At 41.7% G+C, this 17,082-nt stretch overlaps 1 protein-coding gene across 1 annotated transcript in view; it reads right to left on the bottom strand.

Moving 5' to 3' along the window:
* The window catches only part of LOC108791200 (fibrocystin-like), a 153,371-nt gene extending 147,954 nt beyond the window's left edge, over window positions 1-5,417 (bottom strand). Inside the window, exon 1 of the mRNA XM_018561608.1 lies at window positions 5,354-5,417. Coding sequence (XP_018417110.1) covers window positions 5,354-5,417 — 64 coding nt within the window. The remainder of the gene's footprint in view (window positions 1-5,353) is intronic.
* Window positions 5,418-17,082: the final 11,665 nt, after the last annotated feature.

Below are 17,082 nucleotides of genomic sequence, written 5' to 3'. Positions count from 1 at the left end.
CCCCTGGGTCACACACCGTCTGCTGCAACTTTTGACCACTCTTTATAAAATGCCTGACCTTCAGCTGGTCAGAAAGCTGGACCCCAGTGTACTGCCCCTATGTCCCCCCTCACCTACCCTACATCTTTTTTCTCTTTTCTTCACCCTCTTTCTTCTCACCTATGTCTTAACCCCCCCTCACTCTGCCTCCATACCCCCCTTTGATAAAATGCTGCCATTTTCATATCTGCAGTGCAGGATATCAGGCACCGGGGCAAAGCAGAGCAGTCTAAAATAGACTTCTCCTACCCTGCATCTTCCTCAACCCCCTGCTTGACGCTTTTTTCTCACATCTTTTGAACCTAGCTCTTAACTCCCCCCCAACTCTGTTTCCACATACCCTCCATAACCAACCTACAACCATTCCCTGCCCCAGGCTTCCTTAATTCAGTATATCTGTAAAAAAAATAAGTCAAGGCCACTCGACTTGCTGTATTTTTCTTGAAGACGTTTCACAGGTCATCCAACCTGCTTATTAATTCAGAATGAGTTGTACAAAAATTATCTGGGAATAAATATGGTGAATGTTGCTCCAATCCACATAATCTGTTAGTCGCAACCAGCAACAACAATGCTGTTTTAACACCTCTCTCTGGGCAGGTTAATAACACCTCCTAGACTCCAACACCTGGTTGTGACTAACAGATTATGTGGATTGGAGCAACATTCACCATATTTATTCCCAGATAATTTTTGTACAACTCATTCTGAATTAATAAGCAGGTTGGATGACCTGTGAAACGTCTTCAAGAAAAATACAGCAAGTCCAGTTACCTTGACTTATTTTTGACAGATATACCATGACCTGAATGAATGAGAACCTTCACAGACCTATTCCATTATACCGCCAAGGTCATGGAACCACACAAGGGTTTCAACCCCCCAACCCATGTTCTTTCCATTAAGCCTTGTAGAATGCTAAGTGATTAAAGGAGAACTATGAGGTGAGTGCTTTTCACTCAGCCTCATAGTTCTAGCCGACCTGTGACAATGAGACTGTCACAGGTCGGCTCAGTAGATCGGGAGGTGAGCGAACACATACCGGCGTTCGTTTACTTCTCGATCCTGTCACGGCTCTCTGCCGTGACAAGGGAGGGGCTGGATTCCCCCCTCCCCGCTCCGATCCTCCAGCGCTGACTGGCGGAATGGACGGGGCGGGTACAGCTGGCTCTGCCTCTAGATAGGCAGAGCCAGCTGTCACTTACGCAGCTGGGCGGATCCAGACATAATTGTCGGTATCCACTTCAGCTGCGGTGTCTCAGTATACCGCGAGCTGTAGCTCGCGGTATACTGCGGCGTCTCAGTATACCGCGAGCCGTAGCTCGCGGTATACTGAGCTTAGGGTGACGGGAGGACGCTAGTTTGTGTCCTCCCGTTACCCTAAGGAGAACTATGGGGAAAAGCCCTAACGCCATGGTTCTCCTTTAAACATACACCTATGCCTCATTTGAAAGCCTTAACTGATCAATGCCGTACGTTCACCAGACATATGTTGTACACGTGTATTGTTACATGATTATTATGACTGTAACCTTCTAACAAAACTTCAACAAAAACCATCATAAAGATGTCCATGTATATTGCCTAATTGTTGTTCATCTGATCATGGAAATAAAGCAAACACATTCCAGTCACAGATTGATTTTTCTGATGACATCTGATAATGGGATTGTTTCACTAAATGTGCAATCTTTTTTACATGAGCGAATGATGGTCTTGATATCATGTTTCTTTTTTTCAAAACAAATCCCCCATGAGCCCCTGCTAACTCCTTGTTACATTGGAGACAAACGGCACCCTGATTAATCACTCCAATCATAAATCCTCCTAATTATAGCTGGAGCTCAAATTTCTAATAAGAGATGGATTTAGCCAACACTCAAATGTTCTTATTGATATTAAAGCCTCTTTGGGTAAAAAAATTCCATCCAAACATCCATCTCTTCATACTGGTGACCAACCTTTTTTTCTTCTAGTCTAGGGCCCATTCGCACCACATCCAGATTACCTCCAGACCAGACCAGACCGTTTCTGGACCCAAAATGACTCCCAATGTATCCCTATGCTATTTCTGGCCTCTGTTCCCAAGTGCTGGACCCTTCCTCCTACAACCTTGTAGCCCTAAAAGGAAGTGGCACATTTTCATGGTATATTATGGTTTGACTTGGCTTGATGTGACCAGAGCTGCAGACTCTGAGTCTTGCCTTCACCATTAACACATAAATAGGTTATTGATATAACTGCATGACACACCCAAGTCGCAGACCCCAGGTTTGTCCGAACATGTATAAAATAACCAAAGCAAGTCATTAAGCATTGATGCAGTCAATAAACAAGTGCAATTGATGGGAAAATGCCTTTTTTGTACAGTTGAAACAATGGCACAGGCCAGGAGAGAAAGCAAAAAGACCAACAAGAGAATCAATGTCTATGTGTTTACCTTATTTGTGTATCACTCGGCTGTAGATCCTCCAATCATCTCTGAATTGGTGCTGACACTGTCCTTCCTTCTGGAGGGGGGCTACTTTTGTTCCCCATGGTCCCTGTGTGTGTTGTAAAGTAGTCACCGCTCTAACCTCACTCCCGTGACGGACTACAATCTCAGTACCATTAGTAAACTAAACATGACATTATAGTCCATCCCGGGAGCGAGCTTGGAGCGGTGTCTACTTTACAACACACACAGGGACCATGGGGAACAAAAGTAGCCCCCCTCCAGAAGGAAGGACCGTGTCAGCACAAATTCAGAGATGATTGGAGGATCTACAGCCGAGTGATAAACAAATAAGATACATTTTTGTTAATAGTTAAAGTGGACCTTACCCAGATCTTTAAAATAACAACAAACACACCTTTAGAAATGTTTAGTAATGGCAATCTACACACACATACATCTAGATAATTGCCGGCTTTGTATTCTTTGCATATCTTATTTCTCTCTTCTTTCCCAGTCTTCTGACAGTGGCCAGGTTTACTAAGGGCAGGTTACTAGCTCTCCTTTTACTTCCTGGATTTCTGGCACATGACTAGGACATGTGACTAGACATGTGACCATGCACATCATCTCAGGGAAGGAACATGCCTTTCCCTGAGATCTTGTGAGATTACAGATGAGATTTCCCAGCAATGCTCTTCTGATGACAAAGTGTGCATTGCTTTGGCAAACTGAAGTCATTTTGCCCTTTCAAAGCAGGAAGTGAATGCTCTGCAAGTGTCAGTATTTCACAATCACAGCATTTTACACCTGACATGTCTATGTTATTATTAATCATCATACATAGAGGGATGCATTCGTAGAATTTGATTTTTGAGTGTAAAGGTCCGCTTTAAGGTATTTGAATGCCTGTTTAAGCTATAACTTCTGAGTTTAGATTCACTTTAATAGAACAAGAAGAAGTAGCAGGCTGATGGCCTTATCTGTCTGTCACTCTGCTATCTCCTTCTATCAGCTTGCTCCTTACAATGCAGCACACCTGATAGGCACCTTGTGCTGATTCCCCCTCCTACTCTCTAAATGTTGGTGTACAGCGGACTACATGAGGCCAATACCAAGTCAGATCAGATCCAGGTACTTACTCTGCTTAAAAATAAATGAAAATAAATATAATAATAATATAGTGTACTAGTGAATACAGACTCACATAATTTGTATAATCAAAATGAGCTTTAAAATATTGAGCTTTATATGAGCTTTAAAATAATGTTTGCAAATGGAATCATTTTGGAACTTTTTTTATAAATATCAAAATAATAAAAAAATGTACATCCAAAAAGCCATCGCATGTCAAACCCGGCAATTCCTGTTCACTTATCTCATCACAACAAAATAATAAACTCATAAGCTGCATAGGAAAGGCTAAAATAATATATTTTAATATATGACTGACGAAAGCTTGGCTAATGCTTTCAACGTGTCAAATTTATATTAATTCAGAAGCCTTTTTGTACGCAATACAGCAAAAAAAAAATGAAAGGGAGGGTTTGGGTTGAAATAATTTATTTTTCTAATAGAAATGACTAATTACTCGTTGACGGGAAGATGGAGAGGGGATTGTATATCTTCCATGCGTTCTAATTCACTCAGCTAATAAGTCCGTGTTGGTTTTGACCGGCCTGACAGTAAAAATGATTATGACTTCCTTAATCTCAACAATGTTTACACTTTTATTAACATGACCATGTTCCAAACAGATATTGCAGCAGAGAGAGAGAGAGAGGGAAAGAGAAGTAGGACAGAGTATGCCTTTGGGGGATTTATTTAAAGTCCAGCATAAGACTCCAACATTCCTTTGGTTGGGGATTAAATCAATTATACAACAGATGTGGAAACATATATTGGAAAAAAATGAGTTTTAACTGGGAAGAAAAAAAAAAAAGACATATGAGTCTGTGATATTTAATATAAATAAAATTACAGCCTTTAAAATGTATTTATAAGGAAGTAAAGCAGGGGAAATTTAATGGGTGTGATACAAAGTGCGATCAGGAAATCTAAGTGTTATATATGCAGTGAAAATTGGTCTCAGCAGACTGACAGACTATCACTGAGATAAAGGAACAGGAAGAGCTACATGGACGCCTTTTAATCACGGCAAACAGCTAAAAAAGACAGATGAAAGGGTTTGCATTTCTGTCCATCCAGTCACGACATTTATTGAGCTATATAGAACAGCGGTCGCCAACCTTTGGGACCTCATGGACCACTAAATTCTCGTTCAAAGGCTGTTACATCGCGTTGTTTCCCCGTATCTTCAGAAACAAATCACTTCTACTGTCGTGGTAACCAACCTGCTTCCCTATTTATAATGGTCTGGCCCTCTAGCAACTTCAGCCCCTAATTATAGCTCATTAGTCTACAAACGTCAGGTGGTCATAATAATCTGGCCACTCAGTGTATATATTTATTTATTTTTTAAATTATCATTATTATTTATTTTTTATTTTTATGTTTATGAACCTGTTTTTATCATCGTTTCATCTTGATCTCTCTTTTTTACTCTGTGTCGGCACTGATACCGATACTAATATTGCTATTGGTGCATCCCTAACAGCAACCATTAACGCCAAGAGACAACAACAAAAAAGCTCTTGGTATTTATTGAGTTGTGCCACACAGCAGAGCAATGTTAGATAAGGGAGAAGACTTGATTTTTCTCTGCTGCTTCCATCACAACTTCAAAGCTGCAGGGATTGTAGTCCACATACATGATTTCTCTCATTAAAGAGGAACTCCAGGAATGTAAAATGTGAGCCCTTGCAGTGGGGCTTAACTGCTTATTTTTCTCTAGGTGCTCAAATAAAAAAAAATATGCACCCGATCCTCGATCCCCACACCTCTTCTCCCCGGGCTCCGGTAGTCTAAGCCCCACTGGCGTCATCACGGCTCATGCAGTCCATTCACCTGCATTAGATGTGAGGATGCTGAGGGACATACCGCAGTGGGAGCGGAGCAAGAGGTGAGCACTCACTGCTGCAGGAACGAGGATCGGTTGAGTTTATCTTCTTATGGCCCTGGAGAAAAACCCAAAGTTAACCCTTGTAGTGTGTTTGTATACCCGCTGCAAGGGTTAACTTTTTGCATACATGGAGTTCTTCTTCAAGCCCTGATGGACCCCCGAAATGCATTGGCCACTCTACTTGAATGCCCCTGACCATAACGGAAAAAAGTTGTATCTTGACTATTTTAATTGCTGCTGAGCTTCAGTTTCTACACCTCCTGTGTTCATTGTCAAGCTGAGGATACTGTGGAGATCCTTTGGCTTGTGTAAGCTGCCTACACGTTAGCCGGATCACACATATTCAACATCACTTTACCACTATTGGATGAGAAACACCGACAGAATAACCACACAGGTTTAGACCTTTCTTTCTACTTCCAAATACCAGCCTATGAGTGAGCAGTGAAAGGAGAAGCAGAAGATTGATTAGCTCATCTCTCTGTCACTCTGCTTTGTCCTCCTATTAGCATGTCCCTTGCTAGCACATGGACACTGCAGCAGAAGTGATTGGCTCCTTGTGATGGTTCTCCCTCTCCCATTGTCTATGGATGGCCCTGTTTTGCCAAAGTGTAAACAAAAGACAAAAAGTTGTTCCTTCAGAAAAGGATGCATGAGGGATGATCCTTGCCTCCTACGTGATGCACATTACATGGCCAAAAGTAGATGCATATCATATTCCTCAACACCAAACCTGCCAAAATATATCTTCATGGACCTGGCATTGTATACAAGGGTACAGTCATGATGGAACAGGCAAGGGCCTTCCCCAAACTGTTGCCACAAGCATACAATTGTCTAAAAAGTCTTTGCATGCCGTAGTATTTGCAGTACCCTTCACTGGAAAAACCTGAACTCAATAATATGAGGTGTCCACATGCTATTGGCTATATGTCTTGATGTAATGACCAGCAGGGTTATTCACAAAGCTAGCCGAAGGATCAGCCAAAGCTTCGGCTGATCCTTCAGCTAGCTTCGGGCCGCCGGAGCCCTTCGGTTCAGGTGAACCGAAGGGCTGCTGTACGGGCTATGCAGTATAGCCTGTACAGCTGCCAAAAGTGGCCGAGTGGCTCAGCCGAGCTGAAGGCATATGCTTCGGCTCAACTGAGCTGAAGTGACTTCCGAAATGACAGCTGGGCGGAGTCAGCCGTGATGTCACGTCTGGCTCCGCCCAGTTGTAATGACAGATCAGCGTCCTTAAATGACCCGGGGACACTGTTCTGTCATTAAACAATAACAACTGGGTGGAGCCGGCCGTGACGTCATGGCCGGCTCCGCCCAGTTGTTATTCATTGGCTGTCACCGCTAGTTCTGCCCAATTGTTTTTTATTCTTTTTCAAAAAATATTTTTTTTATTTATTATTTATTTACATGTTTAAAAAACAATGTATTTATTTTTTTAAAATTTTTTTTCACTATTTGCTATTCTGCTCGGTACCACGGAGGTATCAAGCAGAATAGCCCAGGCGAATGCCGCATGGCGACATTCGGCTATTCACCCACTGCCGTTCGGGCCCTATGTGAATAGGGGGCGAACGCCAGCGAGTGAGCTGTCGGCGCTTCAGCTCAGCCAATCCAGATGTTGGATCAGCTGAGTCGAAGTCCTTCTGCACTTTGGCTCAGCTGACCGAAGTGCAGCAGAAGGCAGCAGATGAAATCAGCCATACTGAGCCATAGTGAATAGCCGAATGTTGTCTGGCTCACTTTACTACGGCTCGGTTGTTCACTCGGCTGCCTCCGGCAGCTTAATGAATAACCCTGAAGGTGTTCACAATAGTTTGGCCAAATATTGCATCTCTCTTTCATTGTTGTCCACATTTATGTAACCTGGAGAATCAAATAGGAAATCGAAAGCATCACACTCAGCTTTATTCGTGTCTCTATTCTAGAACGGGAGTGCTCATCACATTATTATGCAGGGCCCCTACTGGTAGTGTGGTAGCTTCCCCGGAACCCCAAATTATGGTCTGCTCTTGCTCTTGGACCTCAAAAACACATGGTTCCCAACAGAGTACTGTCCATTGATCCACTGTATCCAGGGTCCATGTTCATTTCACAGTTGGAGAAAATGAATCCAACTGAACATAATTAATACAATCAACAGTTAAAACTGTTGACCTGTCACTATAAGCACATCAGAGACATTTCATATAGCTCTTGGCTTTCCATGTCAGCTGAGATGATTGAGTTATGAGACAGAACATAGCCTGACAGGTCTGATGATAAGTCGTGGAGTCATATGTTAGCCGCGCCTGATTGGTAAGTTCAGCAATGGACGCATACGTGGAAGGAGAGCCACAAGGCCAAAGAATGGATTCACCAATAGACATGTCAATTTCCATTAAAATTGTTTACCAAAAATACCTCATTATCTGCAGTGTTGGAATTTCTTTAGGGTGTGGTAGAATGTGGACAGATGGATTGAAAGGAAAATCCCTGAGGGCCCTAAACAAACAGACAAGGGCAGATGGGGGCCAAGTATCAACTCTGAGGCCTGGAACATGCAAACCTAAAAAAGAAGAATCTCTTTGTTACAGTTCAGAAGATCAGAGTCCAGAGGGCTGATTTAAAATAGAATAAGAATATGTTTTGCAGGAAATCAAAGGTTTTAATGGTGTAAGTCTCAAAGTAGGCTGAGTTCTGTTATTCCTGGGGGTCTATAGCAAGAGCAAAAAGGAAATTCTGCCTTCGGTAGGCAACCAGACTCCAGTAGTCCTTAAAGGCACCACCAGGTTTGTTCCTAGAGCCAGGCTTTACTTTTCCTCCAGATAAGAAATAAGTCTCATAATTGGCATGGCCATCCATGCACCACTCAAAATTACAAAGCTGTCCAAGCATTGATTCGAAAAGAATCATTTCTTGATAGAATGGCCTTGTTGGTTAGCAAATATTAGCTGTCATGCTAACCTTCTGGCTTTAATCACTTGTGTAACAGGCCAGGAACATTCATACACCGTTGACATAATCATTCCTTTTTTATTGTATGCATACCTATTATAGGTCAGCAGTGGCATCGCTACAGGTGCCTCCTCTGCTGATTGACAGCAGGCAGTGGGTGGGTGCAGTAGCCAGCCTGTTATTGGCTATTGCAATTTGAAATATCCAATAGCAGGCTGGCTATTGCTCCCAGAAATTAAGTAAAAAAAAAGAAAAGTTTAAAAAAAGAAAATAAACTAAGATTAAAAAATAGTAAAAAAAATAAAGTGAAATAAATAAGTAAAAAAAATAAAGTGAAATAAATAAAAATGTAAAAAAAGTGAAACAAATAAAAAAATAAAGTTAAATAAATAAAAGGAAAAAATGTAAAAAAAATAAAAAAATTAAGTTTAATAAAAAAAATACAAAAAATGTTTTAAAAAATAAACGGTTGTGGTATTCAGGATTGTTGGCGGCGTTGGACTACATGTCGGAACCGCAGGGCACAGATGCCATCCGCAATAAAATCAGCTCACGGCGCCCTGCGGTTGCGACATGAAATGAAAATTATTAGTGCCCCCCCCAAGATTTGACTGTGGTATCGTATGTGCACCCCCCTATATATTGTTCCTAGAGTCGCCACTGCAGGTCAGGGACAAAGAATGCATTCAAACTAGAGGGTCATCATCACAGCTGGGCTAAGGTAGAGGAAAGAGAAGTAACTGCCTTTGGTGCTCTGAGACAAGAGCCTCTCCTGCCTCCACATCACCTGGCCGTCTCCTGTCACATGAACAACTTCGCCATTCAGATTTTGCTGGAAGAGTGGTTCTTCCAATGTTATCACTGGAGTTCCGCTGTCACTGTCACTGTTGACCCAACTTTATATCAGGAGTGCTCTTGTTATGACAAGCTGTTAAAGTGAGCTCAGACTATACCAGGAGAGTCTGGGAGAGATGTAGTCTTCATTCAGAAATTAAAATAAGATTTTTGTAAATTTTGGCCTTTAATTCTTTAATATTTATTAACTCCATCGTTCCGTTATTCCCTCAACCTATTTTTTTTTTTACAGTGTATATGCAAACTTTACAAAAATGCTTTGCATCAGAGACATAGTTCCACTGTCTTTATAAAAGGGACAAATCACAGGACAAAATTTGTAGTTTTGATGAGTTATAAACCACTTCAATTCTTATATAGCGATGACCCCCGGAGGAGCCAATGGTAAATTTGGGGTCCTTCTACCTGTTTTGTAGTTACTGCTCCAGTTTTCAGCTCCAGCAACACTGACACTTCTTGTAATGAACAGACTCGAGTCTCAGGGTCTTTTTATGATTTACTGCTCAATGGTAGAAAACTCAGGAGAGAGAGAGTTAGGGTTATAGGATACCTGAAAGCATGACAATAGAGGACAAATCTTCAGTGATAAAAGCAACAGCTTCAGGTGCTATGAGAGACAACTAAAAAATAGATTCTGATTGGCAGAGGTCAGCCATGCAAATCTATGACCCTGTAAGAGCAGTCACAGTCCTTGTAGTGCACCAACTGACTTTAGTTCCCTCTAGATCTATGGACCATGAATCCTTCTTACAATGCCCAGACAGCAACTCCTCTGCATGAATGTGCTATCTCCAGCCCAGCTTCCATAAAGAATCCATTCCATCCATAACTTAGGCCTCAAAGCCCCCAGCACATGGCACATGCTGAGGCCAATGCCTTGTTATCACATTGTCAGACAGACCTCCTTCCGGGGAGAAGCCCCAGGGGAGAGAGAGTTCTGGAAAGGTGCACCCACGTATTTATACCTCTCAGTCAGCCTGCTCAGGGATTGGTGGAGTCAGACACATATTCAGAACTTTGCAATTTACACTCATAAACTGTCCATCCCAGCAACAGGAGGGATTAATTAATCAATCAATCAACCAACTAACCAGGCATTGAGTTGACAGTTGGGTGGTTAAGGAGCACTCAGGGGCATTTTAAAAGACCATTATTGATTGCAGAGATTTGTGAACACGATTCAAAAATATCTGCATCCAATTGCCAATTGTTCCCTTTTCTCCACAAAAAAGGCGGGAAAAATAAAACCCAAAGTGCCTTCACTACATATGCACTTCATTGGAGGACAAGAAACAGAGGTTCCCTACAATGTATAATACAGAAGTAGAATGGCAGACCTCAATAAGAAAGTTTCATATCGAACAAAGGCAAAAAGTTTGTTTTAATACTTCTGTGTCAGTAACTGGCCCTTCCATGGGTTGTCACCAGCAAGGACAAAATATCCACTCAGATATAGAATACATTGGATGAAAGATGAGATTTTCTTGAAGGCTGTATTCTGGTATTTCCCACTAGGTTATGCCTATGCCTGGACAAATCTTTGCTTTCTTTACATGCCTGCTTGCCCATGATTACTAATGGGGTAAGCAAATGGTTCATGACTGCAGAATGCCACTCAGAAAGGCCCAAACCTTCTTGTGAAGAGCTTGGTACAGACTACCTGTTTAGACGATGACAAGGATCCTCATTAGCCAGTGGTAGACAGTCACCAATGAGCATCTGTGTATAAACAGTTTTTAGGCTCCTCATTGAGAGAGAGAAAGAGAGAGGAGAGAGAGAGAGAGAGAGAGAGAGAGAGAGAGAGAGAGAGAGAGTAGAAGAGTAGCTATTACAATACTCTGAACTCTCTTCATGTCATGTCCAAATGGCCTCAAGAGGAAATTCTGCCTTCTGCAATTCTTGATGTTGGTCAGGCAGCTCATCGACTTGGATATTACAAACCAGGATTATGGTAAGGGCAAACTACTTAAGCATATCCCCCTTTTCCCACCTGTCCTTAAAGTGAGTAGTGACCACCAGTAGGGGATCCCGGCACTTGCTCAACCCACATTTAGTGCAAAAGAGCTCCAAATACCCAGAGGACCATTGTACAGCTACCCAAATAGTAGGCCAAAACGAAAGTAAATGAGAAGGATCCTCACCAGTACACCTCCATGTGAACAGACTTGTGATGAACAGTCATCCCTGTTGGGCTCCTTTCATGCGGTTCGATCAGGAGGGGATCTGTGTATGGATCCCCTGCTGATTGAAACAGATGTCACCGTGAAAATACTGGGTCCATGCTGGTCTATGTGGAATCAGATGTAAACAGAATTATGTCAGATTACATCAGATCACCCCCGATTTGGCACGATCAGGTTCGGCAAAATGGAACTCTGATGATCTGTTTGTTGTTCCGGACCTGGCAGGAGCCGGGGGGTAACCAGATGTAAACGGATGCCTTTCTGTTTAAATCCGGCTGCCCATAAACTAACATTGGGCTTCCATCAAGGCCACCTGAAAAACTGACAGGTGGCTTGATTGAAAAGTATACCTGAAAGGGTTCTTAAATATGCAAATGAAAGCATTTATTATATCTGCATGATAGGTGCAAAAAAATACAATTTAAAAATGCCAGAAATCTTGACATGATATATGAGATAAGAGAGTATACATTTCTGTGCTCTATGTCTCTGTTAACAGCTATCAGTTACCATTGTCCCCGGGTTTCTCTGTGGACTACAGAACACCTACACCTTATACTTTGGATAAGAGAAAAGAAAAGGGGGCCGGGTATTCTGTAGTCCAAAAATTCTTCCTGTCCTGGGGCGTCAACTTTGCTCCCCCATAGAATAAAACATTGATTTACATGGCCCACTGTTCTGAAATCCTGACTTATCCCGATAGGATTGATCCTGATCCTTGGTGGAATGCACAAAGATTGTTTCAACTATGTGGATGTTGCTTTAAATTGTACAAATAAAAAGTTATATTTTATTTGATTCATGGATTATGATTTATGGACTACCGTTAAAACCCAAATTTACCTTTATTTTGGACTTTGTATAGATATTGGGGGTATGGAGATCTTGGTCTACCATCTCTAGGGAACTTGGTGGAATGAGTGTACAAATTCGCTTCTAAGAAGGCTCAACTGTATTATAAAGAAACCATAATGGTGCATGTATAAGAATTATCACTTACCAATCCTCAGTTCCCCTCCAGAAATTAGGATGCAAGTGACATTTAGAACATTACTAGACTGTGGCGGAAACTCCAGAATTCCGAGGACATAGAGGCCACTAAGTGGAGGCAGAGGAATATCAACGACGATTGTTCTGTCTGGGGATGAAAGAAGAAGACGATCAATTCATTTCAGACACAGGAACATTCCTACAACCCTTCACAGGGCGCCATCATAAGAATTTCCACATTGGCGTCCACTTTTCTTACAAGTCAAACAAATAATAATTCCTACAAGAAAGATGGAAGGCAGAACAAATGGCGGGAATGGGAAAGCAGAGAGGGACAGCAAGGTGTGCAGAGAAAGGGAAGAGCAATGAAGAGAAGCATTTACCACAATATGGGACAAGGAGAAGGACTGGAAAGAATTAATGTCCACTGAGGTGTATATTTTTTCCATATGGTACATTCATGTTTGTGTGTGAAGAGTAGATAACGCGCAAATTCAAGTTGCCAGCACTGAGAATTTGTCTGCTGAAATTTCTGCAGCTAAAACTCCTAAAAACCAGCAAAACAAGTTTCAGAGGGTAGAAACTAACAGACCCATTTCTCATAGTGTCTGCTAACTATTGTAATCTGATAATGTATTCAACTAATACCATTATATTATATTTATATATTTTTCTCATTACATTATATCTATATATATATTGTGACATAAGGATAAATCACTTCTACTGTCGTGGTAACCAACCTGCTTCCCTATTTATAATGGTCTGGCCCTCTAGCAACTTCAGCACCAAATTATAGCTAATTTGCCTACAAACGTCAGGTGGTCATAATAATCTGGCCACTCAGTGTATACATTTATTTATTTTTTTAAAATTATTATTATTATTAATTTTTTATTTTCTGAACCTGTTTTTATCATCGTTTCATCTTGATCTCTATTTTTTTTGACAGTAGGTCCTTTTATATTTATTGTTACTTATAGACCAATTTAATGTAAGGTCCATTGACAGATGATATTTTATTGATTTTGAAATTCCTTTGTTATATCTATTATAGGCCTGATGAAGGAGGGCTTCTTGTGTCCCCTGAAAAGCATTGGCTTTCTCTTCCTGATTTTCTCTCTGACCCTATACTGGAATATAATTGTATCTGGACTATTAATCAGTGGTTTGTTGTTTCAGTCTTATTCCTGCTGTGTTAGGTTCTAAGGGAGACACCTAATATTCACCACAAGTGACATATAGGATCCACTGCTACCCATGATGTAACCAAAGAGCACAAAGCAATTCACACAAAGAGAGTACATACGAACTTCCTGCTTCCAGCCCAGTACTATAGAATTTAAAGGCATGAATGCAAACCCGTCCACTGCTCTGCATTCCCCAGCACACTAGAAAGTCCTCTAATCAGGTTTAAGACTCCATCATACACAGTGGCCTATAGCGTGTTATTGGAGCACTGAATGACAAGACTTCATCATATATAACGGCCCAGAGCATGTGACCGAAGCACTGAATGGCAAGTCTTAATCATAGACAACGGTCCAGAGCATGTTACTGGAGTACTGAATGGCAAGACTCCACCATACACAACGGCCCAGAGCATGTGACCAGAACACTGAATGGCAAGACTCTTATTATACACATGGGCTCAGAGCATGTGACCAGAGCACTAAATGGCAAGACTCCATTATACACAGGGGCCCAGAACACGTGACCGGAGCCTTGAATGGCAAGATCCCATTGTACTCAGCGGCCCATATCATGTGACCGGAGCACTGAATGCCAAGACTTCATCATACACAGTGGCTCATAGCATGTGACCAGAGCACTAAATGGCAAGATCCCATTGTACTCAGCAGCCTATAGTATGTGACTTGGGCACTAAATGGCAAGACTCCAATATACAAAGCGTCCTACACCATGTGACCGGAGCACTGAATGTGAAGACTCCGTTGTGCTCAGCGGCCGCAGCATGTGACTGGAGCACTGAATGGCCGCCATAATAACATAATTGATACAATACAGATCGCTCCGCAGTTGGTGAGATGCCTGAATAAATAATACAAATTGCTTGGCCAATATTCGCAACCAAATGGAAATTTCCCCATAGGAAACGATTCCAACCAAGATGGGGCAGAATAGAGCAAACTGTAGGAAGACGCACAGCTCAGGAAGGTATATGAGGGCTTCTCCTGTACGGGTTACAGCGACATACGCTTTATTAAAGGCTTTGTGTCACTTTTGATCTGTTTATTATCTTTTTCTTTCTTCATATCTCTCCCTGTGCATACATTACGTCGTATACTCAGAGTTTTGTCATGTACAACAACATATAATCCCGCTCTCTAATTGCTGAGCTTTGAAGAAAAATCTGCAGACAGCCAGTGACGGGAATTCCAAGGACAGAATTCATCTGCCTATAGGTCTGTGAAGGTTCTCATTCGTCCAGGTCATGGTGTATCTGTAGATAATACATCAAGGCAACTGGACTCGCTGTATTTTTCTTGAAGACGTTTCGCTGGTCATCCGGCCAGCTTTCTCAATTCAGAAAACTGAGAGAGCTAGTCAGATAGCCAGCGAGATATCCCTAAGAAAAATACAGCGAGTCCAGTTGCCTTGATCTATATTCTACAGATAAGCCTATAGGGGCAAGACTACACATGATGCAGTTTCCCAACCAATTGATCAGGACCCCCCTGGACTTTAACATCAAGATCTGCCAATTCAAAAGCCCCTTTCCTTCTGTGAATCAAAACAACTGCCCCTGACCTCCCGTATGTGACATAAAGCCTTCACATGGTCTCTGGCTACCAGGAGCATTGTGTGTATTTCCCATCATTAGAGATTACATTATATTTTCTTGTATCCAATGAAGATCTAGGTGTCCGTACTTAAAGGCAATATTCCACTTTTTGCAAAAAAAATCATAAACGCACCCATACAGCAAAAAGAAAAAAGTATGCTCTATAATGTTTTGCATTGGAGCCTGCAAAGCATTGCAACCATGATCAGTGTATTATGGCGCAAGGCACAGGCCCCTCCAAGCTGTTCCTCAAGCCCCAGGTCTGTATGGAGGTCCTTCCGTTATGAAGCTGGAGAAAGTTATCAATGGACTACAAGTGGGGTGACATCACCGCAATTATACCCGATTGAGATCTGCATGTCCCGCTGCCAGATCCTGTGAATGCATCTGTGAAAGAATGTGCGTGGCTGTGACGAGTAACTAGATACCTAACATGTCAATCTCTAGAACTGGGTGCCCAAAAAACCGTGGCATGTATGGCAATGCATGTGTGGCACAATTGTCCTTTTCATACCTAGACACACCCGATGCACACGTTTACTTATGTGTGTGGGGGGGCTTTAAAAATGTTTTGAGGGGGTAATAATTTCATTTCACTTTTTAAACTTTTCATTCTGTGTACTAGCAGAATTGATTTTGAATGTTCTGCTTGTAACATCACATTATGCCCTCTAGATGGAGCTGAGGAGCATTGACTATCACTAATAATAATAATTATTATTTCCTATGTGCCTTTAGCACCATCTAATGGCCATAATGTGATACTGCAAGCAGAACATTCAAAATTAATTCCACTTGTAAAGGACAAAAAAAACGAAAGAACCTTTGTTTAAGAATATATTTCCACAGAACGAGTGTTCACAGACATTCACAGGACAAACAGCCCTGGTCATTTTTTATAAATCACGTTGGAGCAGTTTATTAAGATTCTCTATTGCAACTAGGAGGGTTGGAGACGTTAACTTTAGAGGCAGAATTTGAGTTTTATGTCTGATCTCATTTATATCTAACCATTGCCTGCTCAGCTTGCCACAACCCAACCCTTAAAATACAGGATTCTGATGGACCGCCTAGATCCAACACTCAAAATAAAGGATTCTGATGGACAGCTTGAACCCAACACTCAAAAAAAGGGTCCTTATGGACAGCCTGAACATAAGACTTCAAATAAAGGATTCTGATGGACAGATTGGACCCAACACTCAAAATAAAGGATTCTGATGGACAGCCTGGACCCAACACTCAAAATAAAGGATTCTGATGGCCTGCCCGAACCAAACACTCAAAATAAAAGATTCTGATGGACAGCCTGGACCCAACATTCAAAATAAAGGATTCTGATGGACAGCCTGGACCCAACACTCAAAATAAAGGATTCTGATGGACTGGCTGGACCCAACACTCAAAATAAAGTATTCTGATGGACAGCCTGGACCCAACACTCAAAATAAAGGATTCTGATGGACAGCCTGAACCCAACACTTAAAATAAAGAATTCTGATGACCCGCGTGAACCCAAAACTTAAATAAAGGATTTTGATGGACCGTCTGGATCAAACACTCAAAACAAAGGATTCTAATGGACAGCCTGAACCCAACACTCAAAATAAAGGATTCTGATGGACCAGCTGGACCCAATACTTAAAATAAAGGATTCTGATGGACAGCCTGAACTGAATATTTAAAATCAAGGATTTTGATGGACAGCCTGGACCCAACACTTAAAATCAAGGATTCTGATGGACAGCCTGAACCCAACATTCAAAATAAAGGATTCTGATGGACCGATTGGACCCAATATGCAAAATAAAGGATT

Source organism: Nanorana parkeri, unplaced genomic scaffold, assembly GCF_000935625.1.
Source record: "Nanorana parkeri isolate BGI_ZX_2015 unplaced genomic scaffold, ASM93562v1 scaffold533, whole genome shotgun sequence".
Classification (NCBI taxonomy): domain Eukaryota; kingdom Metazoa; phylum Chordata; class Amphibia; order Anura; family Dicroglossidae; genus Nanorana; species Nanorana parkeri.
The sequence above is the reverse complement of the archived record's forward strand: the minus strand, read 5'-3'. Positions and strand labels throughout refer to the sequence as shown.